We start from the raw sequence: 27930 nt of genomic DNA on the forward strand, positions 1-27930 counted from the left end.
TTAAGTGCTGCTGATTTCATGCATTTGTTCTACAACTTGTCCTAAAATTTCGTCCACTACGTCAATGTCGTAATTTACTTGTTGCAAGTCTAGATCGGGCATGATTGTAGCCAAAAGCTGTCCAACATTCACTCGAAGGGAGCGCAGTTTCAGGCTGTGAAGAAATAATTGGAGATGTTTAGATGTGGATGAAGTTTCACATCCAAATACACAGAATGTTAATTAACAAAGTTTCAAGTAACATTCAATAATAGAAAGGGTTGGTATGCGACTTCCATAAACCAACAGAGAGCTTATGCAATTGAAACTGCAACAAGATAATTTCAAGATCTATCATTTTTTCAAAGCTTACTGTCTTGAGTTTTAACTTTGAAGGTGTGTATTTCCTTCATTTCAAACAAATACTAAGATTTCTGCCTTTCCCAGAATGGATTAAAGGTATTTTTGAATACTCCTACTGAAGTTAGCAAATAAACATTGGCATAACTCTTTATCCTACAATATTTTTTTATTTCTCAAACCAGTATTTAAAAATATTTAATACATCTAGAATTGCCAACTACCACCATATATGGGAGCAAAGGAAGAGAAAACAAAGAGGAAAGAAAAAAAGAGAAGGTATGAAAAAGTAGTTTGTCCAAAGGTTTGAAAACATAAAGACAAAGTAGCAATTTTAATAATGGGAAAATACTATTTCTCCTCTTTTTGCTTTCTTTCACGATTCCACTGCCCTATCCTCTTCCTGGTCAAACTGCTTCTAAATCATTCATCCCTTCTCTTGAGCATTTCCTTTACCATTATTTTCTTTATTATCTCCAGTAGCCATTCTTCATAGAGTCATTACATCCCAAAGGACCTGTAAGTACACCACAAGTAATGCATGCAATTTCTAATTCTTCTATGTACAAGTAGTCAGATGCAGTAAACAGAAAGTAAAATGCTAGCAGATGCAGGGGAGTCTGAATCCCAGAACAAAAACAAACAAAACCCAAACAAATTTAGCTTGAAAGGGGTCTCCAGAGGTCATCCATTCCCTTCCCCCCAACCCCTAACATTCAAAAAATGGTTATTTCAGATAAGGTTGCTTACAACCTTCTTGTGTTTTCAAAATCTCCACAGATGGAGATCCCACCACCTTCCCCGGACCCTTTTTCCTGGGCCCTCACTATGAACACTATTTTCTTCCTCTGTCTCATCAGAATTTCCCTTCTTGCAGCTTGTTTCTATTGCCTCTCATGCCACCATTGTGCTAGTGAGGAGTCAGGCTTCACCTTTTTTACACCTTCATTCAGCTGCAGAAAGCATTAGGATATCAGATCTCAAGGCAGCCTTCTCTTGTTGCGGCTCCTTCCCTCAGCATCTTACAAGATGCCCCAGCCCCCTAACCATCCGAGCAGCCTTCAGTGGATTTGCTCATATATGCTAATGTCTTTCATATAGTGGGGAACCCCAAAGCAGACACAGTACTCTGCATTTGCCCAGCACAGGGAAAGAACCTCTGCCATACAACTGCTGGCAGAACACTGGGCACTCCTGCCACAAGAGGCACTGTTGATTTGCATTCATCTTCTAATCCACCCCCACCACAGCGCAGGACTTCGGCTTGTCCAGCTGCAGAGATGATTCCTAGCAAAAGTGTAGAACATCACTGCTGCCTCTACTGAGCTTCCACAACATTTCTCTTGGTCATTTTTTCCTACTTCTCAAGGTCCCACTATATTACTGCTACCATCCAGGGTATCAGTGATTCCCTCCACCTCAGCTCCACTGTGAGTTCACCAATTTAACTGCACTCTGTCACATAGGCCATTAATGAAGGCATTAACAATTATTAGCCTTCATATTGATGCCCAGGCTTAGCAGATTGGCAGTCTGCTAAGCAGTTTTACAACCCACCAGCTACTCCACTGATCTAAATCATATCTCACAAAATTTGATTATGATATTATGGCAGTCTATTTTGAAAGCTTTCCTAAAATGAAGGCCCAATCTCCCATTATCCACAGAGCTGGTCATCTCAATGGAAAGGTTACCAAGTTGGAAAGGCAATCTTTGCCCTCAATAAATCTACGCTGATCGTTTCTAATCACCTTGACTATCATGAGCTTGCACGCAGCTTCCAGGCAGATTTGCTTCAGGGTCTTCCCAGGAACCGAGCTTGTACTGGCCAGTCTGTAATTCAGATCCTCATTTTTGCCTGCCCTAAATATGGGCATGACAACTTTTTTTTTTTTAATTATTATTTTTTATTTAAACCAGTTATCAGGGACCTGACGCAGACTTTTGGATATCATCACAAAGCAACTCTCCACCATCTGGCCAGCTCTCTCTGACACATTTCATCTGATTCTATGGACTTGTGTGAGCCGTGCTTGCTTGCTTCCATCTTGTACGCGTACTTCTTTTATGTGTTTACTATTTTTTATTAACAGAGAGCAGCAAGATCCCTCCTTAGAGGCGTAAACTTCTGTTTAGTTCAAAGATACACCCTGGACGCTGGCACAGTTCCAGAGGATCGGTCTGCAGCAAGTTCTTACATGAAAGGTCAAATCAGTTCCAAAACTGAAAACAAACTCTTTGCGGTATGGTACTACTGAGTCAAGAAATAAAAATAGCATGTAAAAGCAAAGATCATCTGCACAGCATAAGCTAATGATCACCCCTCCCTCTTTCCTGCCTCTCCTTTCTTCTTCCGCCTGTTTTACAAGCTAGAACCTAGAAACTCTTCTAACATTTTCAGCATTTAAAGTGTCAGTATGACATTCTATTGAGCAGTGGTCAAGTACTTGTTTAAGCAGCAATAAGTCAAAACTAAAATAAAATCAGTGGATGAAAAGGTGAAGTATAAGTGTTATCAACTTTGAAGTCACAAGAGGCAGCAAAAATAATTCCAAGAACCACTTTTTATTATATGATTGTCAGACATGATCTTTGTCAAGGTTTTTTTAGGTACAATCAGCCAACCAAAATCTTACTTGAAGGAGTCTAGGAAGAAGAAAATTGATACCTTTCTCCATCAGAAAAATTAACAGTGTCTTCTACATTACTGGCTGTAGAATCATTTGCACGCGCTACTGCTTGTGGGATTGAAGCTTTCAACTCTGCAATTTCTGATTTAAGTTCTTCGCACTGACAGGCAATTTTATTTTTCTCCGCTTCCAGTAGTTCCACCTGCAAATAAATAAATAATTTTATACATCAATGTGTTGTGTTTGTTTAAAATAAACATTCGTGGACTGCTTTTAATCAGCTTTTTGGTGACATTTTAATATCTGGTGACATTTTATGATACTGAAACCTACAGACTGTTTCAAAGTAGTCAGTTGAACACACTGCACTCTCAGCCTGCAGTCAGACTCTCTGAAGTTTGCTTACTGCTGTCAATGGAATCCAAGAAAACAAAAGATTCTAGGCTAGATTATATGTATTCCCCACCCTCCTAAGTGGTTTGATTAATGAATGGACTGAATTTAACCATACAATACATTGTGAACTGGAATTCATCTAAGAAAGTGGAAAGTTAAATTCTTTGTTTGAAATATGCCTCTGTTTTAACTAACATACCTGACTTTTGTATTCGTCTCTCTCAATGGTGCATTTGTCCAGTTGCCTGAAAACATCATCCAGCTGCACAGCAATTTCATCTACCTCACTCTTACTTTCACCGTCAGCACACCTGCTGCATTCAGTTTTTAAGTTCTGCAGAGTACTGCATTGCTCTTTTAGTTTTGCTATTTCTTCTAAGGCCTGTTCATAGAGAAGGGTTTTTTCCGCCAAACTTCTTTCATGAACGTTTTCTTCTGCAAATGAAGAAATTGTCTCAGTTGACTGATGGCACATTTCTTTTTTCACATATTTATTGTTCATTTCTAGTATCCTCTGTTCCAGTGTTTCTACTTGCTTAGTTAATGCTTCACATTTGCTTTGGTACATCTCCTTCTCTTTGTTTGCTAATTGCAGCTGATTTCTCAGTTCGTTTCCAAGATCTGCAGATGTCTCAGGAAGATTATTTACATTGTGCCGGTTAGTTTCCGTTTCCACGTTGGGAACTGGAATATCGATGTCATCTTCCACCTCTTCCTTTTTAACAACCAAATTTGGGACCTCCGTCTGCGTTGCAGAGGTCAGCTGTTCACTTCTTGATTCTGAAGTACTTGCACTGCAGGGTTCTCTTACGTCACTGTTTTTTTTCTGCTCCTCCTTGTCAACATTTATACATTCAGTTTTTACCACTGGGACATCAGAATCTGCTGAAGGCTTTGGAGTGCTGCTCTCCTCTAAAATAATGACATCATCATCATCATCACGGCTTTTGAATGGCCTGTTATTTAAACGAGGTGTCTTTATAGTTAAAGGTGTCACACTGATGAGTATCTTCCGTTTCAGACTGAAGAAGAACGCATTAATCTGATTACTGTATTGCTCAAAGCAAAGTCATTTGTTTCAAACAATGTTTAAATGTGTCTAAACATGCAATTCAAAATTGCTACTCAATAACTAGAAAGGGATGTCTCCCTGAAGAGCATCTTAAGATTATTAGTCACAGTAAATACCTTTTCTGTAAAAACAATGGCTGAAATCCACACACTAGATTATTACTTTCATATACTATTTTGAGACAGACACAACATTTTTGAAGTGGGGAAGACCTGTAAGAGAGGTTAAGGAAAACATCCTGTAGAATGAGGTTAACACAATACAGTATTTTCCTACATTAAGGCAAGTCACTAAGCAATTTTCCTTGACATACAGTATTTTCTTATTGTTGCTCTCTCTTTTGTTCTTCATGAGGTTTCTAGGCATCATTAATTAACATGGTTCTTCCTCTATTACCAGAAAGTGACACATGAACTTTGGCAGCTGTGACCCAAAGATGGGATTATACCTGACAACATTCTTTCATTTAAAAATTATTAATTTTATAAATAAATCTATTTTGTACAGGCTCACTAACCTGTTATCAGAATCAGAATGAGGTGAAGATACTGATCTATTTGAAACAAGCAGAGGTCTTTTGACAGAAGCATTTGATGTTTCTGGTAAAAGTGCTCTTGGAACAGCTTCCCTTCCACTCACAGGTGTGAACGTTCTAAAGTCTTTACTTGAGGAAACGGGTGTTTTTAAAAGCATTTCGTTACTGATCTATAAGATAACGTTAAGAATGAAAAGCAATAGACGTTAGTAGAGTCTTCAGAATAAGTTTCAAGTAGTCCCACTAACTATCTGAAAACACTTGAAATTATGATAGACATTTCTTCTGTATTCTGCAAGGATTCTCCACAGAGCAATCTCCTTGAGCCCCAACTCAATATTTTGCAGTAAGGAAAGCGGACTATAACCCTTGTTAAAAACAAACAAACAAAAAGTTATCAGCTTAATGATCGCATTCACAGAAAACAAACAAGACAGAACAGAAAACACAGCTAAACTCTACTGATGTTAACTGTTTCCTTCATGTCTTTCCCATGCTGGTTTCAAGTCGTGTATTAAAAAAAATAATAATCATAGCACAGTTGAGAGTAGCAAGGTTTCTTGGTTTTTTTGTTTTGTTTTGTTTTTTTTTTGTTTTGTTTTCTTTTGTTCAATTTGCTTTTTAAGTCTGGATTACAGACTACTGGTGGATTTCTCAGAAGACTACAGCTGCAAACTCCTTCCCATGCAGAGATTTATTGTCTGATCTTAAAGCGTTTCCCAAGAAATACCTATTACAGGTACCGTGTAGAATCCTGGGGAGTACTTTTTTCCAGCCAGTTCTGTACCCACGTCTGAGGTCTGACCATCACACACAAAATATGCGACAGTAATCTCTCTTACAGCTGCCAGTAATAAGTTCTGTTCGTAAAATATTTAAGTATTTTGTTCATTTTGGACTTTTAGAAATAACTTTTTTACTTGGATTAACCTAATTGCAGGAAAATGAATACAATCAAGTAGATAGGTTAGAACAGCACGTGGAAAATCTTTTATTCAAAAATTGATTGGTCTGAAGTTCACAGTTTCTTTGAAAGCTACGTCTCACTTCAGAGACCTGATTCTGAGTTCCAATCTGTATACTCCTGTCACTAAGCCATTTTTTATTTGCATCTCCATTTGAATTTGAGTGTCTCCTAGCAAAACAAACTCTCAAAAACACAGCTATTACAAATTCTACCCCTCCCCCACTCCCTTTTTTAAGGGCATCTTTACTTTTATATCCTTATCACATATCCCTCTACAAGAAAATCCACTTCCAACAATTTGATACTGCGCTATAAAAACAAGTAGCAGCAACTGACGTTATTTTCTAGTACTGTTTTGTGAAGCAGCTTCATCCTCTTCAAACTCTTTCTTCAGTACAACATATAAAATGCACCACTGACTTCTATCATTGGACAGAAGAGACAGGGGATTTCTGGTTTACCAAGAGTAAGCACAGGCTATACAGCTATCAAAAAGGTTGCTGACCTAATCAGCTGGCCACTATTTAAAGCAAACTAACTCAAAGCCTAGCACACTGGATCAAACTGCATAGAAGTGGTGCCAGAAAGAATAATGGCTACCAAGGTTGGTTTGCTATCAAGTTCAAGGAGAGTTACCTGATACTCTAGGCGCTTCTTCAATTTTTCCCTGTCTCTGCACAGGAGCAAGGGGGAAGAAAAAAAAAAAAAGAAGAAGAGCTTAGATTCAAAATGTTAATTAATGGTGAAACCAAAGCAACCTCACTTAAATCTGAAACTAAACACCTTATTTTGAGCTATACACAGTGAATTTCAACATTCTACTTCACTGAATGAAAATTTTCTGCATGACCTTAGAAGCTACTAGTTGAGCTAAATCTAAGCTGAATTTAAACTTCAAACATCCCTCTCAGATTAAAAGAAAAAAAAAAGTTTGAAAAACAGTGAAGGCCCTTTTCAGAATGTAAACCAACAATTCATTAAGATTGCTCAAGTCATTTTTTTCCCCCACGCATCTTAGCTAAGAACCCTCAAATTCTTTAAACAAATATTACTGAGGTTTTCAGCTGCTTGAAAATAGTAGTCACCCAGGCAAGGGCTCTTAACAACCATAATGACTTGTTTCTCTAATATACTGTACCTGAACACCAACTTTTTGCTTTATTCTCCTTGTTACTAAATGATAGAGGCCTCTTTACCTTCAATATCATGTCAACATGCTAATAACAGAGAAAAGAAAAACACTATTTATCTATTCACTGCTGTGATTAGGTTTTGACCTTAGGGTACTATTTTCTGAAAGGATGAATTCTTAGAAGGGCTGCAGTTATACCACAGGTGAGAGAAAAGTGTGTTCAGCTTTTATGCTCCTTTTCTAGGAGCTTGAAAGTCTCCAGTACTCACTTTTTCTTATAAGTTTTCTCATATGTGGGATGTATTAAGTCATCATCTTCTGGTTCTTCTGGCACATGACAATCCCTGAGTTAAGGAAAAATAAAGAGCTTAACATATGTGCTTACATTAAGCAATAAACTCAAAAGTAAAAGCAGTGCTTAGATATTGGGCTCAATATAATTTTACCGGAACTGTGGGTCAGGGTTCAGTGAGCAGTACCACTTCTCTGGCAAATGCTCTATTCCATCTGGTAGCTTCCGCCATTTCAGACATGCATCACACTGCACCCATGTCTGATCAGGCTGCTTTCTGTAATGGAAAAAACATATCAGAACTTTCACATGAACAATTCATTTGCGTGATCAAGAATAAAGCTGTAATAACAGTATGCAATGTTCTTCTATTTGAAAGTGATACTCACTGTATCTCCTCAACTGGTAAAGCTAATGGATACTCCTCATTTTTCTTTGCTTTCATTTCATTCCAGTAGTCATTAAGCTTTTCTCCTAGCGCTGCTATTGTAAGCCTGAAAACAAAATTTCAGACAATACCTGAAACAGCAAAATCTTAGCACAGAAAGAGTGTTTATAAAAAACAGTGAAATAGTAAGTGTATGAACCACCCTAATACTTACATTTTCACAATAGTAAGCTTCTCACTTTTTGTAAACCCCAGAAGTTTGCAATTGTGGGAACAAATGATTGTAGGATATGAAATTACAAGAAATTTGGCTTGGGATGCAGACAGTTTTTAAACTGAAATAAAAAGCTTGATTCAGAAGCACAGTGAAGTACAACGCAAAACCTGAAACCAGTCCATTAACTTAATTTCAATCATAAAAAAGTACAAAACTGCCTCTCCTCTGTCAGTCCAGCACTGGGCTACGTATATCTGTTAACTGCAGGCTCACAATCATTCTAGGCTGGAATAAAGCAATACTTAACTGACATTGCAAATACATGTTCACTTCAGTGTAGTACACAGTCTACATGGTGCTGAAAGAAGCAGGGTGGTTTTTTTTCCCATATTAATTTTTAGCTGGATTAGTTTTCTGATCAGGAACCCAACCATTTTGCAACTGTATTAGAGCTGGCACACAGGAAAGAGTGATGTGGAAGAAGAATAAGGAACCTAGTCCATCCCAGAAAGTTTCCGTCTGGAACACCTCTGAATTCAAGTCACGAATTTTGGTGCCGGAAGAAGGAATTAGCAAAGGGGCAGAAATGAACAGCAACACATGGATTGAATCACGTCTCTTCTGGTGAAGGGAGAGTGGCAAGTCAGCTCATGCTGATCACAACATCACAGCACCAGTGCTATGTTTCCGTTTCGGGATGGAAATCTACATTTTAAAAATCTGTAGAAGCAATCTTTTGTAAAGCAAAGAAACAATCAAAAAACCTTCACAATATATGCTACAAGTGCCAAACAACAACAAAAAAAACCCACAATCAGTGCTCACTGTGCCAACTTGCAGAAACCCAGTGTAGAATCAGTGTAAAACCTGATTAATAGCAGTGCCTATGCTATGGCACATCCATTGCCAAAGGAACTTTTAGTGCTACCACAGAAGAAATGGTTCAAGGAACATTTGTACTGAAACAACAAACATGAGAATGATTCCCTGGTCTATTTTAACTTGCGTTCTCATTAACAGCTTTGCTAGTTCAATAGTTGCAGCCACAGGAACTGCTTGAAGCTGGCATCACCACTGCAAAGAAGAATACAGCAAGCTATTTAAAAATACAGGCAGAATGAACTGTAGTGGTTGCAGCAGTTACATTGCCAGCTACCAATCATGCTCCTCCTCCACTGAAAGCTGTGGTTTCAATGGCAGGAATGACCGGAGTTTTCCTGCCACAACTCCTCAACTACTACAATAAACAGTTTAGTTTATTACAGTACTCTGATACTGTTTCTGGGTTACTTGTATATGCAGAGCTGCATACAATCAGGCAATTAAGGAAAGGCTTTGTGAATTTTTCAGCTGTCCTTCTCAGGGGAACACCAATAACTGACTGAAGGGCAAAATGCACAGCCTGAAAAAGGTGATGACATCTCCTGCCAAAGTCTACTACCACTTATGTTTGTGAGTCTACATCTCAAAATTTCTAAATCCACAGTGAAACTAAGTCTGAGGATATAGAGGAGGAGATGTGCTCTTTTAAGCACATCCAATCAAAGGAGACTGGTCATAGACAAGTACAGAGACAAACCTGACTGACACATGATAAGGGAGACAGTGCCAAGAACAGTCCTGATCAGTCACGCTAAATGGTAAGCATACGCAGAGTGTGAGAATGTTTATTTTTTCAGTTGGGAGGATAAGGAAAAGGAAGGAGACAAACACAGAGTCATAAAACCTGATTAACTAGTATTAACAAAGACAATGATCAGAAACAAAACTGGGTGTTATCAAGAAACCGATGAAGATGCAATTCTGAAGGCCCAAGATGTTGGAGAGAGGTCAGTGGAACCATGCTAACATGCAGGGCAAGAAGGATCAGACAGAAACAGTGCCAGGGGAGTGTTAGATAGAAAAGAGTATAAAAAAGTGCAAGTTGCATATAAAACATGGCAGGGCAGTATACTTGACCAACCAATCACTGTGCTTGATCCCTGCAGCCTACCCTATCTGCTTATTGAATTTTAACTCTCTCCATAATCTCACTCTATCACATGTATAAGCATTGCAAAGACTAAGTGCCAGCTACTGGTAAGACGTGTGCGTATGAGTGGAAACAGGTGCCAGCTACTAGAGACAGACTAGGTCTGTCTGTGCTCATTTGTCCAGAAGCACCTGCAAGTGTGCCTTGTGGGGACAGTATTTTATATCAGAAATAGCAAACTCAGAAGAAATAGTCCTCACAGCAAGACTAAGGAGGCATTCCTCTGTACTCAGTACTGGTGAGGCCACACCTCAAGTGCTGTGTTAAATTTTGGGCCCCTTGCTCCAGGTGAGGCCCAGGAGAGCACCCAGAGAAGGGCAACAAGCTGTGAGGGGTCTGAAGCACAAGTCTTATAAGGAGCAGCTGAGGGAGCTGGGATTGTTCAGTCTGGAGAAGAAGAGGCTCAGAGGAGACCTCACTGCTCTCACCTGAAAGGAGGCTGTGGCGAGGTGGGGGTCAGACATTTCTAGGCAGCTAGCAATAGGATGAGAGGGAATTAAAGAGTTGTGCTAGAGGGAGGTTCAGGTTGGGTATTAAGATAAATTTCTTCTCAGTAAGAGTGATGAGGCAGTGGCACAGGCTGCCCAGGGAGGTGGTGCAGTCACCGTCCCTGGAGGTGTTCAGGAGCCGTGTGGATGTGGCACTGAGGGACGTGGGCATGGTGGGGGTGAGCTGGTGATTGGACTGGGGGATCTTTGAGGTCTTTGCCAACCTTAATGATTCTATGCTTCTTTAAGTGTGCACGTTGCCTTGATTTGTACTGAGCAATAAGGTGGACCAGCCAGCACACAGTGGACCTTTGGACTGGATTAGAAGACCCTAAAATTGGGCCAGGGGTGTCAAGTGATCAGAGGGGCTGTGATGGTACTCAATATGCTTACAGATACAAAGTGCGTACTTTCACTAGTGACCTTCAATCTCTATCCGTTGAGGAAAAAGAAGGGTACGTGACTGTCTACATCTATACTTTATGCACATCCCATACACAGGTGCTGCTGAAGGGAACATGCCAGCCACATCAGTGTTCTGTGTGTCTGCATCTCTGAGACACGTGCTCAACTTCACTGCTAGTTAAGCCTGCAGATGGGAAAGCGGCAGGGAAGACAGAGACTCTGGGCCCCAGAAACTCTGGGCCAGGGGGCATCCGGGACACAAATGCTGGGGGAGGCAGCTGCTCCTAACATTCCTTAGCACCAAGCAGCACCGAAGACAGAAAATAGCCTCATCATCTTGAAAGAAAAGAAAACACAGTGGAGTAATTCCCAATGTTTGCATCTTGGAGATTTTCCCTGGACATCTTTTCTGCTGAGGTAACTCACCCTCCCTAACCTTTCCTTCCATAATGGCAGTGCAATCAATTCACAGAAGAACACTGTAAACAGACCAGACAATTCATCTGGCTTGAGAACAATTTTTTTTTTTCCAAATCAGATTAGATTCACAATGAGGTTTACAGTGCAGCTATAACAAGTAACACACTGGGTATTGATTGATGGGATGTAGCTTCATTGCAGCTTCATTCTAATTCACAGCTGCCTTCAGGGTGTCCTGTATTTTCTAAATGCTCTGTCAGGTAGACTTAAGGACATTAAAGTCTACTTTTAAGAAAGAAACTACAAACAATAAATGAAAAACATCAAAAAACAAAGACAAAAACAAACAACCCCTAGGAAATTGTGATGAATCTCTATGAATCATCAATCATGTGGGATTCATATCTCACAGCTTTAGCCATCTGCTACAAAATATCCAAATCTAAGCTAGTTATTCTGGGCTCATCCCACAATAAGTGAAGGGCAGAGTTGCAACCAACTGCTTTTAGGGCATTTGCTTAATAATGGTGAGCACTGTACCCTTGATTTCACTGATGGCAATGAACACGCTATGATCAGCATATATGCTCACATCCTACCCCTACTGTTTAAAACAGTCATGCAGTTTAATGATGGAACACAAGTATCCTTACTACTTAAAAGGGACAAAATCTTTTATGGTAAGTATCTCCCAGAGAACACCACTATGAGACAAGAAGTCTATAAGAATACACATTTACCTGTATTCATTTGTGTAGTCAAAATCTTGTTTGTTGTGAGTCGGTTTTAGGAAGTTGCACTCGATAATTCCAACTACACCAACACCCATGTTGTTTGCCTGTAAAAAATTATGATCCATCAGGGAAAACAAAACAAATCCTACACTAAAACTCTAACATCTTGACAGAAGTAATTATAATTTATATATCCACCAGTTCAAAATAACCTCCTGCTTTATGAATAGTCTCCAATAGAACTCTGGACACAAATCCACCAGCCCTACAATCCATCTGTCTTTCTGTTCTGAAAGGCACACCAAATTCTGTGTCTCACACATTAAGCTTAGTTTCAAAAATTAAAGAACTGTGTGCAACTCAGTGCAATTATAAACTGCTATGCCAAATGAAAAAGGCGTATTTACAAAAGCACACTAGTTTTCACCCGTATTCTTTTTTAAAAAGCATTTGAGTGACAGTGATTTCTAACAACATTGTTTTTCAGCTTAAATTCCTACCTTTAACTGACAGCCAACTCTTTCATAAGCTTTGATGAGTCTGTTTTTATGATACATCATTATTCCATAGTGATCTTTGTTTCTACAGTTAAATCCAAACGTAATTCTTACTGTTTTAGCCTTTTATTGGATATTAAGGAAAAGTCTGGTTAATGTCATGTGATAAAATATATATATACTTTGAGGGCTCATTCTAAACTGGGTCCCGGTATTTTCTTTTTTTTTTTTTTTTTTCCCTCTCCATCATTTAAGTATTGAGATAGTTCCTTTGGTACATCTTCACAGAAAAGATTTACAAAATAATTAAAGAACAGCCATAAAGACAGCTGCAACATTCCCAGCAGAATCTACACAGCTTACGTACAAAAACTCATCATTAAATTTAGCATGCAATTATCACATTAACAAAGGATACATTCAAAAATTTTGGCCTATATATATCACGTTCAATGAAAGCAAGGCTCTTGGAAACCAGCTGTGTTTTCACTTTTTGTCCTCGCAGAATGATCTGCATTCTTGGCTTCAGATACAAAATACTGCAGTAAGCCTACAAAATATACAATAATTCCCATTATTCAAAACAACAGCAATGAGATCCTCGCTGCCACCACCTAAAAAAAAACCCCACACACCTAAATAACCTCAAGAAATGGGTACTGTAAAACATTTATCACGCTTGGAAAGACAAATCCAGATTTTAATTGAGATGTTACGAAGAAATTTTTTAGCTCCTCCAACCTGACTCCACAAAATACAGGAAACTCAGATGCACATAATAACACAAATCACATTAAAAGCAACTGAAAGATAACTTTTGTAAACAAGGCAGGTGTCTGAAGATACAGTTTTACTATTATAAGAGCTTTTAATCGTGTTCAGATATACAAGCCTATATTCTTATTCCCTATTTAGAACTCAAAAATTATATCACAGCCTTAAAAAAAAAAAAAAAAAAAAAGCAGCTGTTAACTTTATTCCAAATGACTTACAGATTTATGACTTCAGTGAGCCTTAGACTAATTGAACGTTGTATTTGAGCTGGAACAATACTTACAACACTATTCAGAAGCACTCAGAACACCCAGTAATTCCAGGTGCACTTTCTTATAAGAAACATATTCAGAGACTATGGCTCAGTAGTGTAACGGCTGCAATAGGCCTGCACTCAGGGCTAGGGCTTTACTATATGTAGGTCTTGAAACAGCTGCTTTATAGTTCCTTGATCTCTTTTGGAACCTAAAGAGGACACTGCCAGCTGAAAACTAGCTACACCATATCTGCAGGACTATGTAAAAAAACAGAAATTTTCTTCTGAAAGAAAAACAACACAAAAACAAAAAAGCAGATGTTTACAGAAGTCCACAAACACATTCTATGTTTTCCAAATACTGTTGGCTCATTGCCCTAACGTTTAAATTCTGACTTTGTCTTTTTTTCAATCAACACCTCTACAGTATGGCATATTGCATTAAAACAAAAGTATACATCACCTTGCTTCCACAGAACAAGTAAATATATGAAAAAAAAAAAGAAAAAAGTATACATACTCTTAGCGAGTAGTCACTTTCTGGAACTATCTGGTCCAGTCTCTCTTGTTTTTTATATCCTCTTTTCCCTGTTTCATCTAAGTCTTCTGGAATCCTGATGTCATATTTATCTTTGTCAAAGTCAAATTCTGTTTTATCATTTTTATCTCTAAGAAATAAGAAAAGAAACCTAATTATGAGAGGGAAAAAAAAGATTGAGGTGAACCTGATATCTCATAACTAAATACCTATCACTTCTGCCTAATTAATGTGTTTGCTCATGTGTTTATAGTTCCGCTTCTACCTTCCAAATGGACTGCTTATCGATGATAAATATGCTTTCAGACCACACAACTTCTATAATAAGAGCAACGTCCTTGAAATAGGAGCGCAAATCCAAAAGAGCAGTCAGTCAGTAGAGCTAGATGAAAACTAGGTGTCCTTGGAAAACCTGGGCCCAAACATGGACAAAGTGAGCAGGGAGACACCTCCCCAGACAACCACTGAAGGCTCCCACAGAAGTGCAGAAGACTCAATTACGTTTGCGTAGCCTTGTACTACTATCATCTTGTGAATACGTACTAGGTTGGTGTGGCTTATTAGATAGGTGTATATTAAAAATTTTCAACTATAAATAGAAGAAGATGTGAAACCTGGGGTTGCATGATTTGTGGAGATGACCCATCTTGTACCATGTGCAGAGAGACATGTCTGCCCTCCCAACACTTGTTTTTTCCCCCAGAGTGTTTCAGGTTTTAAAAATGCACGACGGACCCAGAGGATATCACAGAGATACAAGAGCAAAGACACAAAAGAAACACAATTCCTCTGCATCATAATGGCTTTCCTTGCAGACTTGCTAGAAAAAACATTCCTTGCTCAAAAACATTCAATAGCTTCTTTTAGAAACCCAAGGAATATAAGAGAAATGTTAGCAAAGGAAACTTGCATAAACTCTAACTTTATTCTAATTGCACTTCACTAATAAAAGCATTCAGTGTTACTGAGAACACAGATGGGCCAAGATGCATGCATTCCTTCTAAATGCAACATTCCTCAACAATGCAAATTGCCTAAGATTCCTACTGCTGTGAGAATGACAAACAACAACTCCCTAACTCAGTAATTTTTCATCACAATTTCTTACTGCTCACCAGAGGGTTTCTTTTATTTAATTGCACTAGCAGTAGTTTTGCACAACATTTAGACATAGATTTTGTTACCTCCAGCTTTCTTGCATAAAAATCTACTAAGCTAAAAGTGATGCAAGTTCCTAAAATATAGAAGAAATTAATGAAATAGGAAAAGAAGAAAGCCTTTCATCAGCTTTGATTGACTGAGGTTTTGTTTTGTTCTGTAACATTTAATCCATTGTATCCCAGAATGAGTTTTCTCTCCATCCTTTTTTTTTTTTTTTCTGACAGGCAAGAATAAACTATTTTCCTGCCAAATTTACTGGCCCATAAAACCACTTGAAATTGCTTCTTACGGATACCTTGCTATTTCAGGTTTTCAAAACTGCAGTAAACAAAGCACTCAGGAGCATAAAACGAGGTAACATACTCCCAAACTACTAGCTCCATCACTGTTAAAAGCAAGCTAAATTATTCCAATGGATCATCATATGGGCTCCCTCTAAGTAAGGGAGCAGCAACCACATAAGAGGAGGAAAGGGAAAGGAGATGAGAAATGATAACATCCAGCTGCCACTGCTACAGCAGATGTTTAAAGAAAGAAAACAGCAACTCCAAGCTACCAAAGTCTGAAAATCCATTCTTCTGTGAATAATCCCACATATATATATATGTAGATAAATGTAATGAACTGCATCTATTTACTTGGACTTCTGTTTTTACTATGATAAACAGTTAAGAAGTTTAGAAAGGTTCAAGTCTTTCCCAATTGGTTTGAGATACCAGATTTATAAATACTCTATTTCAATTTTTCTTCTAGAATAGTAAAAGATTTTATCAAAATGAAATACAGAATCCTTTATGCTCTCCTTTGGCCAAATAATTTGAGTCTAATTTCACCAACTGCAGCTAACTTTCCATCCAGTCTTCTAGAGTTACCCTGCAAAAAAATCCTTGTGTACTTGCAGACGCTGAAGAGATAATGCAAATGAAAGATATGAGCAACTGGGCCTCATCTTACCTTCTGAGATTCCAAATTATGATTCTTGTTCCTTTTTTCCCCATTATAGCATCTAGTTCAGCCACTAATTTCTCCTCAGTAGAAAATAAAGAATGTGTTAAGATGGCCTTCAAACTGTTTTTGGATTCTGCTGGATCACTTATCTGTCGTAAGCAAAACGTTAAGGAAAGTAACCTTAAATGTTACTTAAAAAATAATAATAATAATTCAGAAGATTAGTAAACTTCTGCAATAGGATCCTGCACCACTCAGAGGCTCTCATTCCACATCTCAAATACAGAGCTCCAAAAAAAATGTAAAAGTTCTTAAACACATTATAGCTTAAATAATCTTCTGCCCATCTTAGAATGCATCTCTAAAACATGACAAGGAGATTTCCTTTAATGATGTTACCAACCACATTTGACACACACACACAACTTTTTGTTAGGAAATTGTCAAAAGGATATGTTGGTTGTTGAATGTCACTATAGGAACCATGACATGTTCTGCTTTTGTGACTTCAAGGTAAGTCTGAGATAAGAGACCAACACTCATGGTTTCTCCATTCTTGGTGAAGACTATTGCATCTTTCCCCAGGCGCATGGATCCTGATTTAAACCCGTTTCCATACAGTCCCACTGGAACACGGCCATTCATCACAGATTTCTCACTGAAGCCGAAGCTGATATGAAAAAAACAGATATTAGAAGAGTGTAAAAAGCCCCCCAGACAACTGAAAACCCAGAAGATGCATGCAAGGTGCATCACATTTGACTTAACCACATTGAGTCCATCTCTTGTTCTAGAGATCAGGGACTACCATGCAATTAAACAGTGCACAGCAACACAAACTGTGAGAACACCTGTATAATATTCCTAAAATCACGACACAAGAATTTGGAGAAAGATTCATCTTTTAATTATCTAAAAGACACCATCTGCCTGTAATCATACAAAGGTACATTCCCATATGTTTCTAATATTTATCCACTGGCTTTGCAATGAATACTGGAAAAAGTCCCTTAGGTTATTTTCCTCGTTAGTCACTCCCCCCGTTTGCTTAAATATACACAATCCACACATATTCTACAGGTGAACTACACATTACACTTGAAGACAAATGTGTAACTGTATATGGAGCATGGAATTTGACAAATAAGCTATTAATTATGGTATATTGCAGAAAAACAGTCATTTGAATTCAAGGTTCCTCAAATTTATATCCAGAGACTTATCTGGAATCAGACGAATATCTTTCATAATAGAAGAGAACTTGAACAGCAATCTGTTTGCTAACTGCAGAAAGAACACTTCAAATACTATAGGATATTAGAAGGTAAAAATTATAACAGCATCAATTTAATTCCCCTTAACATTTCCATAGTACATTTTCAACACTTCAAAGAATTGGACTGAACTGAACTTCCCTTGTCTCTCATTTGCTAACTTAGTCTAAAGCATGCTCAAATGTGGAAAACATTCTCCTTCCACTGAAAGGCACTACAGAGTTTACACTGCACATGCCCTGCACAGAAAAGTAAATGGGAATGCTGATGGAAAGGATAAAAGGAAACTAGGAGATAAAACAAACAGCCAAAGCTATATGAAAGCTGTACTAGCATCTCTGTTCTAGAGCCTCACTTGGGTAATCACCCTCAAAAGCGCTAAACAGAAAAATGAGCATAGTAGATTACATGTGAGAGAAAAGAGTTAAGCTTAACAGTAACAAAAACAGAAATTGGAATTGTGACAAGAAAAAAAATACACAAAAGAGGTTATCCACCTTAGCATTTTGTGCAGCTTCTCTGAGTTCATACCATTTCCATTATCAGTGAACGTCAAGCATATATTGTTGTTTATCACTGTTTTGTCTATCCATATCTGTTTAGCACTCACATCTGGATCATAAGCGTTATCTGAAGTGGGAGAAAAGTAAACAAGAACAGGATACTAAGAAAAAAAGGAATCATAGAAAAGTAAACACTTAAAACACGCTTGCACTGAAAGTGCTTAATTCCAGTGAACATGCCAAAAAGCAACTCTCAAAGTTATTTAAACGCTTATGTGACACATAACACAGCCTTATCTGGTAGTCATACACACACACACACAATCTATCTGCCAAACATTAGTCTTGCAATGCTTTAACTATATGGAATTGCTGTCTCTAACTTTATTACGGTGCTGTGCTTCATCAAAAAATGTTGGTGCAATATGGCATTGTGGGCTCTCAATTTTGCACTTGTGGTAATCCAACGACCCTGCAGAGGTACAGTGAACTAAAGGAGCTCTACAATTGCAGCGGCTTTTCATCTCTGCAGTCAGGTATGTGATCACAGAATCATAGAATAACAAGGTTGGAAAGGAGCTACAAAACCATCTAATCCAACCACCCTCCCATTACCACTGCTACCACTAGCACTAAACCATACCTCGCAGCTCCTCATCCAGACGCCTCTTGAACACTGCTAGGGATGGCAACTCCACCACCTCCCTGGGCAGCCATTCCAGCGCCTGACCACTCTGAGAGAAAAAGTTCTTCCTTATGTCTAACCTAAACCTCCTCTGGCACAACTTGTGGCCATTGCCTAGGGTCCTGTTTGCTGCCTGGGAGAAGAGGCCAAACCCTTCCTCATCACGACCTCCCTTCAGGAAGTTGCAGGAATTATGTGCTCACTCAGACTCCTCAGGAAAGTCATGGAAAGTTTCACTGAAATAAAAACCTTTGTTTTATTAGAAGTTTTTAATAAAGGAAACGTTGTGCTGAAAATGAAGCCTCCTACAATAGTATCCTCTTTATAACTATACTTATAAACAGTAGTGATTTGCAGAATCAAACTCTCTAAACCACAGAAGGTTACAAGAGCAGATACATTTTTATTTCGGTGCTGCGCCACACGCCGGGTACAAGGTGGATCACTCCTCCTAGCTTGCACACCAGAGAGTGGGATCTCGATACATTTATAAGCCAAGTCCATACATATTCAGCAGTATTTCCCAAGACCTACTGACATATTCATTACTTTTCTGGGAATTCATTTACATACTGTCCCTCCCCTAATGCGTGTGCAGTAGCTTCCTCTGGTGGTCGCTGGATGAAGGCTTGACGTCTTCCTCCCCACCTGGTGGTCATCCCTGGATGAAGTCAGTAGTCTTCCTCGCCACGTCCTTCCGACCTTTGCCCCAGTTTTGAGCTCTTCTCCCACCTTGCGTGCCTCTGCAATTTGTTATCCTGTTTGTTCCCCTTTCCATTGTTCTCCCGTTGGCCCCTTTCTGCTGACTTGAGAAGGCTTCCTTTTGGGAATGTGTTTGGGTTAGCAAAAGTTAAACTAAGCAATTCCTTCTGAGTTAGCAAAAGTTAAACATCGCTTAGATGCTATTTGAATTCCTTTTGAGTGAGCAAAACTAAGTGGTGTTATGGACCCTTTACATCTTGTATTCTTCAGCTTACTATCTCAGTAGATCAAAACATCACCATGAAGAAGTTCCATCAAAAGCCGGCAAACCTTGCCTGAAAACAAGAAAAATTTTCCAGCTGCTACGAATGACAGCAACATACAGCCAAAAACTTTGGTTGAGATGAGTAGCTGAAACAGAGAACAGGAAACAAAAACCAGACAAGTTTCTACTTTTGCTTTCTGCATCCCAGGCAGCTGTTGCAAAATTCACTTCCAGCCACCGAAACACCTCGTCTGACTGGCTGGTGGTGAGGTTACTGTCCACACTCCAGATGATGGCACATATACATAGCTACAAAAATATCTTACATACTGTGGACATTCTAAATGAGAAATCAGACATTAAATAAAAAAGCAAAAGCCTGAAGCCCAAGTACTGGAGGTCTAAGTGAAAAAAATTATTGCTGTTCCACTTCAATACTGACAGCCACAAACATACATCTTGCTACTGCAAGTTGTTCAGATCTAAGGAGGCACAACTCCCACTGAAGTATAAAATTTATTTTTATTTATATATATTATATAAATTATATATATATAATAAATATAATATATAATAAATATATATAATATATATAATAATATTATATATAATATATTTTAATAAATAATATTATTTATTAATTATTTATTTTTATTTATTAAAATTTTAATAAAATTAAAATAAATATTTATTAATTAATTAAATTATTTATTTATTTATAAATAATTATTAATTTTTAAATTATTATTAATTAATAATTAATTAAATTATTTATTTTAAATAAATAAATATTAATTAATTAATAATTAATTAATTAAATAAATATTAAAATAAATATTACTTATTTATTAATTATTTATTAAAATTAATATAATTTATATATAATAAAAATAATAAAAATATAATATATAATATATATAATAAATATAATAAATATTATATAAAAATATATATATGTATTATATATATATATTATATATATTTATATAGCTTTACCTTAAACTCCCTATTTGCAGGATTTGAAAGAGCTGTGAAAGAACTTGTGTCCCTGCCTCACTATTTGTTTCACAGGTTTAACTGAGAGGCAGAAATACACAGCTCAGGCCAACACAGCAGCCATAGAAAGCAATCATAGCTCACAGCTTGCTGTCTGTGAGCATACACTGCACATTGCACCCACAGTGAAAAAAGTTCATAAAAATAATTCAGCATCAATAAAACATTTCAAGTACAATTAGACCGAAAATATTTTAAGTCAGTCCATACTTTGTGCAAGCTTCCTGATTTGCTAGCTCACCAACTCTCTCTAGATGTCCCATTTAACTTCTCCCCTGGAAACAGCATCAATAGCTCACTTACATTTAAACTGACTGAGGTCTAGCAGAAATCAGCAACATAATTACCAAACACTGACGCTAGGGACCAGAGTTTAAAAAGCAAACTTTAGCATATAGACCATTAACATCTTAACGAGTGGACAGAAGAAAACTCAGGCCTCCATAACACAGCCCAATAAATACTGCTTGACATTTGGCATACAATGTAGCCGTGCACACAGCATGTGAAAGACAGTTCACAAAACCAAAATGACTCACTAGTCATGTCGCTGCTGTGCCTTTGGATGCATGCTAACACATCAGAGAGCTGCAGATGTGTTGGCACATGGTGTGTGCATGTCCCCTCCCCGGAGACAACGACTGAGGGACTCATTCTGCTTGAGCAACGTGCTGAGAACAACAGGGGGGTTGGTGTTTCTCACCCTCTGCCTGGCTGCCCAAGGCTCCCCAGCTTTCCTTATGGCACACAGAGATGCATCGTACCCCCATGTGGAGAGCTTCCAGCCAGGAGGTGGTTGGAGATAGGATGTGCCCATCCTGCTCTTTTCCTCCCTTAGCTCTTCCAATTCTTCCCCATCTGTTCATCAGGTTAGATATTAATAGGAACAATTTCTTCTCCAAAGGAAGGGCACAGCTGCCCAGGGAGTAGTGAGGTCATCAGAGCTGCAGGGATGTGGCCCTGAGGGACGTGGGCAGTGGGCACAGTGGGTGTGGCTTATTAGGGTTGGACTTAGGGATCTGAGAGGTCATTTCCAACCTGAATGATTTGGCCCTGCATATGGCAGGGGAGTTGAAGATTCATGATCCTTGAGGTCCCTTCCAACCCTGGCCATTCTGCGATTCTGTGAATGATTCTGTGATTCTATGGTGCCTTCCCAGTCATAAACCATGCTTCTTTTCTCTGCACAAAAAAAAGCTAAGGGGGGAAGGAAGAGGAAAAGCAACCCGAGTCAACAGGTTTTTCCAATAACCTTCCCTAAAATCTCACCAGGTTACATTATACTCTAATAGACTTTAAGCCAATCTGCCTAATGCCATTGTAAAGGTCAATTAAATTCACCTTAATTTACTCTTGGCTCACTATACATTTGGAAAATGAATTAGAAGCACAAGCTGCCTGAGAAGTTTCTGATATTTTTCTAATGAACACGCCAACTAATGGAAGAAAAGGAAAGAAAAGCACTGCCAAAAACACCCTTTGAACAAAAGGGTTTGCTGGGCCCGGTGAGGAGCATGGAGCTGAGCTTTTGAGGACATGGTGAATGGGCACAATGGGGATGGGTTGGACTTGATGATCTCAGAGGTCTTTTCCAACCTGAACGATTCTGTGGTTCTGCAGACCTTTCTTAAAGCAAAGCACATGACGAAACAGAGGCCAAAGGAAGGAAGAAGGCACGCTTCCATGCCTTACACTGCATATGTTTATTAATTCCAGCCAGGTATGGCATGACAAGATAAGACAGCTGAAGTGACTTAGCTTTTCAGCCATGACTCATCACCAAAACATCTAGTCCTCCCCATAGTCATACGGTAATGATTTCCGTCTTTCTGGCAATTCTGGCCTTATCTAACAGAAAAGTTCTTATTTTCTTAGGTTACTTCTCTTCTGAATTAACAAACGATGAAACCAGGGCAGAGGAAGCAAAGGAATGTGTGGCCACAAGAGCAGCTCCCTTTGGCAGCAGACAACTGCTAGGTTAACAGATCTTTTCATACCCCACCTTTACTGTAAGGAAACAGAGAAAGTACACTAACCATTCCCCAACTAAGGAAACAAGAGTATTTACTTACCAGTTACTCAAAATAAAAGACAAAAATGACAAACAGGCTCTAATAAGTCAAACCTATACTCAATCCCTAACAAACAGCAGATGATAAAAGCAATAACAGAACTCCTGGGACGCTGATGAATGGACTGTTAAAAGGAACTACTTGACCATAACCCAAAACAAAATAAGGATGTTTGAGGGGCATTGTGTCAATGTCAAGAAATTACTGCAAGATGTTTTGGAAGAAGCACTGAAGTGAAGAAAACGGAAAGGTCCAAAGGGTGGAAAAAAGCGTAGGATAACAAGGGTGGAGGAATAAGGGGAATAACAAAGGCTGACAGTGTGCAAGCTGGTCAGTATGCTTTCACGGTTGGACCCTCTGTCACTCAGTTAGAAATAGAGATTAATAAGAATGCATAACAATTTCCTACATGAGTGTGCTCTCTCACATTAATGTGTGCCTGTATGTATTCGTCCTAACAAAATTCAAACCTGGTTAACCACATCAAGCAGGAACAGAATAAGATCTTACTTGATGGAACAAAAAAATCACAGCTGGAGATAAAGTTTCATAAGTATTAGTGATCCACATACCTATAAGCTCAGCAACTGCACTGAAGGGCCAGGTGTGACTGGTAGAGTTGGTATGCAGGAACTTTGGGCAAAGCTGAAATAAAACAGAAACAACAGCATCAATTTGTGATCCAGGGTGAAGTTACAAAAACCCATCCATGCTTCCATCCAAAAGTAACAAACTTAACATAAGCTCTCAAATATTAAAAATGTACATTTTAAACCATGAGTATTAATCTGGAAAAAAAACCCACCTAATACACCCAGTGACTTAGTGTCTAATGTCACTGCTCCCTTTGCCCATATTGATCAAAACTGCCTGTTACTGGGACCTGTCAGATTCTTTCAAATGGTAGCTGTAAATGCTGGCAATTCAGGCTCGTATGTTTCAGCCTCATTTACTATCAGATGTAACCACAAGAATGTAGGCACTACTAGGACTAGATGGCAACGTGCACAGTAAAATATGTATTTATGTGACACATTTTATAGATGTCAGTGATAAAAGTATTCTCAAGTCATTTATGAAAGCCTAGGTTTGTATACATTCACTTAGATCAAAAGAACAGGAAAAACAGAACTAGGAATCACATAACTTATGGATTTGTCAATGCAACGTTTGGGGAAGTTTAATTGTTGACCATGGTATAGCTGTATTTGCAGAGAATATCTGTAATTATACTTTTATAAGCTCTTGAGCAGTGCAATATATGCTTATGCCTCATTGGTGCAGTTACACTGATGGCATAAAAAGCATCTAGGAATATCCAACGCTGGAAATAGCTCTCGTGAAGTACAGGTGCATGAGAAAACAAAATCCATACCATATATAAAATAAGGAAAATATTTTAGAATAGCATGCATGTATCCACACAACCAATTTTATACAACTGCTACAGTGACAATCACTTTCACATAATTAGTAAGGACTAAATTAGAGGAAGCAACCACTTTGGGTCCCCAAGATCATTTATCAGAGAAAAGAATAATGCTACAAACAAGTTCCAGAACCAGGTGCCACAGTGGGAGCAAAGCTGCAGCAGCCCTTGTTCAGATCAGCATCGACTGCCAAGAAATCTCACCTTGATTCAAAGGTCATTGAGAGACCAGACACACTTTTGGATTGCAAGTTAGCCCTGGTATTTCTCCACCAATTTAGACTGCAAGTATAGACAGACACTATACTCTTTACTGCCACGTGTTTTAAAATTACTGTTTTATAAACTGTGGTGAATTCAATCAGCCCAAGTCACTGTGCTTTTTAAAAAATTCCTAATGGATGCTTACAAATAATTTAGGATTTAAGGCATCGTGCCCAATTACCGGAAACAGCATGTACACCACAGCTCCTGTTAAATGGAAACAGCATGTACACCACAGCTCCTGTTAAATGGAGCTTTCAATTTCTTCAGTCTATATGACAGCTCAGCAGATCTTAAGACCTGAAAAAAGGACCACAGGTAGTTTTGAAAGGCACGAATTTATAGTTGTGAACCTGCCCTGCTCAGACAGCGCTGAGGAAAGAAAGAACTTCAGCATCTGTGAGACTGACATAATCAGAGCTGTGTCCTCTTTTCTGTGAGGCAAAGTGTGGATCAGTACAGCAAGAAAATCTCCTCATGCAGTGCCTTGATAACGAGATGCCTCTCCATTCCTCGTGTCACAGCCGCATACCAGTGACTAACTCTGAAAAGAAACATCTTTCATAAACAAACAAAAATTCTGCCAGTCTCTCCTGGATTGCTGTTTCAGATGGTAAGGTTGTGAAAAAGGCTGAGAGGTGGTATCCAACTGCAGGAATGTGAACAGTTATACAAAACTAGAAGATACAAGTTGGAACATGAGATCTTTAAGAAATTGGTTCTTGGCTCTAAAGCTCCCTCAACTAAAGGTGAGCAGCCTGGAGGGCAGTTCACAGGAAAAGCTACAGAATGACAGGATGGCCAGGGTTGGAAGAGACTTCAATGATCATGAATCTCCAACCTCTCTGCCACAGGCAGGGCCACCAACCTCCCCATTTAACACTAGACCAGGCTGCCCAGGTCTCCATCCAACCTGGCCTTGAGCACCTCCAGGGACGGGGCATCCACAGCCTCTCTGGGCAGCCTGTGCCAGCACCTCACCACTCTCTCTGTAAAGAACTTCCCCCTGACATCCAACCTAAATCTTCCCTCCTTCAACTTAAAACCATTTCCCCTTGTGTCTTGCTTTCAAAGAGTTGCAGCAGATAGCATCATTTACTAATGGGAGGCTGTGAAACAAGGATACACAAGGAAATCAGACTAAGAAGATGGAGAAGAGTGGTTGAAGGGCACTCTCTAGCTTGCTTCAAAGCATATCCAGCTGCTAACACAACTGAGGTGGTACTCGGTAGGAAATATTTAAGCCTATTTAGCTTTATGAGTTATGCAGTACTAAGGATACAGTATGAGTGTTAATCCCCACGTGAATGCTCACTTTTGGCTTTGTCAGTATGGCTGTGGTTGAGATGATCCAGCTGCTTTGCACACTGACCAAAAATATTCTGTCACTGAGTGGGTTTTGGTTAGCTATTCCATTTGGCATCCTGAGAAGTGCAGCAAATTCCCTCTGAAAATCCAAGTAAATTTCAAACTGTATCTACAGCTCATATGACAGAAAAACCTCACTGTACCAGGCAGAGCATCTCCTATAATTACGAGCAGTAAATATTTAACAATAAAACAGCAGCTTTGGGAATTCCAGTTTTCCAAGAAAAACTGAACTATTCCATCCCTCACGGATCATTTCATGCACAAATCATAACTACTGAGCAAGCAGCCTTGTCTATCAGAGCTATTTTGCAGCTTTTGGATGAGCAACACCACTATCATTCTCCTCCTCCTGCTTTTCTTCCATCTGGCTGCTCGTCCCCTTTCCGCTACATTCTCCTTTCCTTCTCCCTTTCAGTTATGCTGATACACTTACACGACCACAACAACAAACTGCAGCACGGATCTGATGCAAATTACAACCCTTTTTTTAAATCGTATTTTTAACCTGGATCACTCTCACAATATGGCTCATGGTGCACATGAGCAAACATTTTACCAGAGCAACAGCAAGAGATAAACACCAGAATAAGAATGAATTGCCAGGCCTGCTTACACCACCTGTGTGGCTCCTGCACGCCTCTGAAACTAATGCACACGTTCTGTTGAAGCCCAACTTATTTCCACAGAGCAGTGGCTGACAGAAGAGACCAAGAGCCGGTTCTGCATTGCTCTTCACTGGGAAACATTGTCCGAAGGTATAGAAAGGTGTTATCTGCTACAACAACTGTTATCAGCTATTCCATCTCTGTACTGAAAACCTACCTAAATAAATAAATAAAGCTGCAGTTAGAAATACACTGAATGAAAATCTTAAGTTATGACTACCAACAAAAAAAAAAAAGAGCATCCTGAATATATATCAGAAAATTACCAATTGCTGTTAGCTACACCAATTCTAGTTGAGACTTCTGATCTGTAAGTTTGCCAATGCAATTTCTACCCAAGATAGATTTTAAATCATATCCCAAGTCGTGCTACCCACAACAGATGTTAACAGTCATGCTTTTCCCCTAAATTAAACTACTCACGCATTCAAATGCAAAGGGAGATTTCAATTTTTTTTTTTTTTAAAGCATTATGTTATCTAAAAAGCCAGATGAGCCCTTCTCTAATAAAATCAGGAACTTAGATGCTGAATGAAAGTGCAATTCCAAACTTCAAACAGGTGACACTTACACGTAATCTCTGCAATCACGCCAATTAAATTAAGGTAATTTAAGCAGTGCTGAGGGCACACTGAAGCACCATAAACCACAGAATATCCCGAGTTGGAAAGGACCCATAAAGATGACCCAGTCCAACACGTGACGTATGCTTTACATTCCGACACCTGAACAGTTATTTTCCTGTAAGGATCCAGCTTCCCCCCACCACTTAATTCCAGATTTCAAAGCAAGGCCCCAAGCTACGTGTTTGCGATGCTAGCGTTACTTAGAGGCGTACAACCACACAAACGAGAAAGTCCCTCGAAAATAGCCAGTTTCAGCCACGGCGTATTGAGAAACTGAAAGAACAGCGGCAACCCCGCTCGCACTGAGAGTAAATAAAGAAGAGATCGGCTGCAGGAGAAGGACGGCAGTGAACAACGGGAGGCCGAGCAGCACAGCACAGCACAGCAGCGGGTCTGGCGGCGCCCACCCCACCGGCCTCGGCTGTAAAGACAGCCCGGCCACCTCCCGCCGGGAGCAGCTGCAAGCCCGACTGGAGCTGCCTTCCCGCAAGGGCCCAGCCCCCGGGCACAGCGAGCCCCCCTGCAGCCTCCCGCTTCGGCTAAGGAACGGCGGCCGCCGTCCAATCGCCCGCTTCCTCCTCCCAGAGGCGTTCAGCGGGAGCTTCCCTCAGCCTCCGCGGCCCCGCGCAGCCACCCCGGTTCGCCCCTCCTCCTCCGTCTCCTCCTCCTCCTCCTCCGCCTCCTCCTCCCTCGGTAAGGGCCACCCGGCCTCTCAGAGACCCCTCCACCGCTACCGGGCCCCGCGCTGAGGCGCTCACCGCGCTGAGGCGAATGCCGCCCTGAGTTTTCGCCGCCAT

General features: G+C 39.4%; 1 protein-coding gene across 2 annotated transcripts; it reads right to left on the reverse strand.

Annotated features, from left to right (window-relative positions):
* MORC3 (MORC family CW-type zinc finger 3) lies at positions 1-27930 on the reverse strand (the record flags this gene model as incomplete). 2 transcript variants are annotated; one of them, XM_079549564.1, is made up of 17 exons in its annotated part: positions 1-154; positions 3008-3171; positions 3565-4387; positions 4955-5142; positions 6576-6612; positions 7341-7415; positions 7518-7640; positions 7753-7857; positions 12054-12151; positions 12548-12667; positions 12963-13094; positions 14095-14242; positions 16228-16370; positions 16675-16891; positions 17993-18125; positions 23351-23423; positions 27892-27930. In XM_079549564.1, the coding sequence occupies 17 exons, from the start codon at positions 27928-27930 to the stop codon at positions 1-3; spliced, it is 2772 nt and encodes a 923-aa protein (XP_079405690.1). The 2 variants fall into 2 exon arrangements, with proteins under 2 accessions (XP_079405690.1, XP_079405689.1); XM_079549563.1 differs by having other exon boundaries at positions 16672-16891.

Source organism: Tetrao urogallus (genome assembly GCF_951394365.1).
Source record: "Tetrao urogallus genome assembly, chromosome: 1".
NCBI lineage: Eukaryota > Metazoa > Chordata > Aves > Galliformes > Phasianidae > Tetrao > Tetrao urogallus.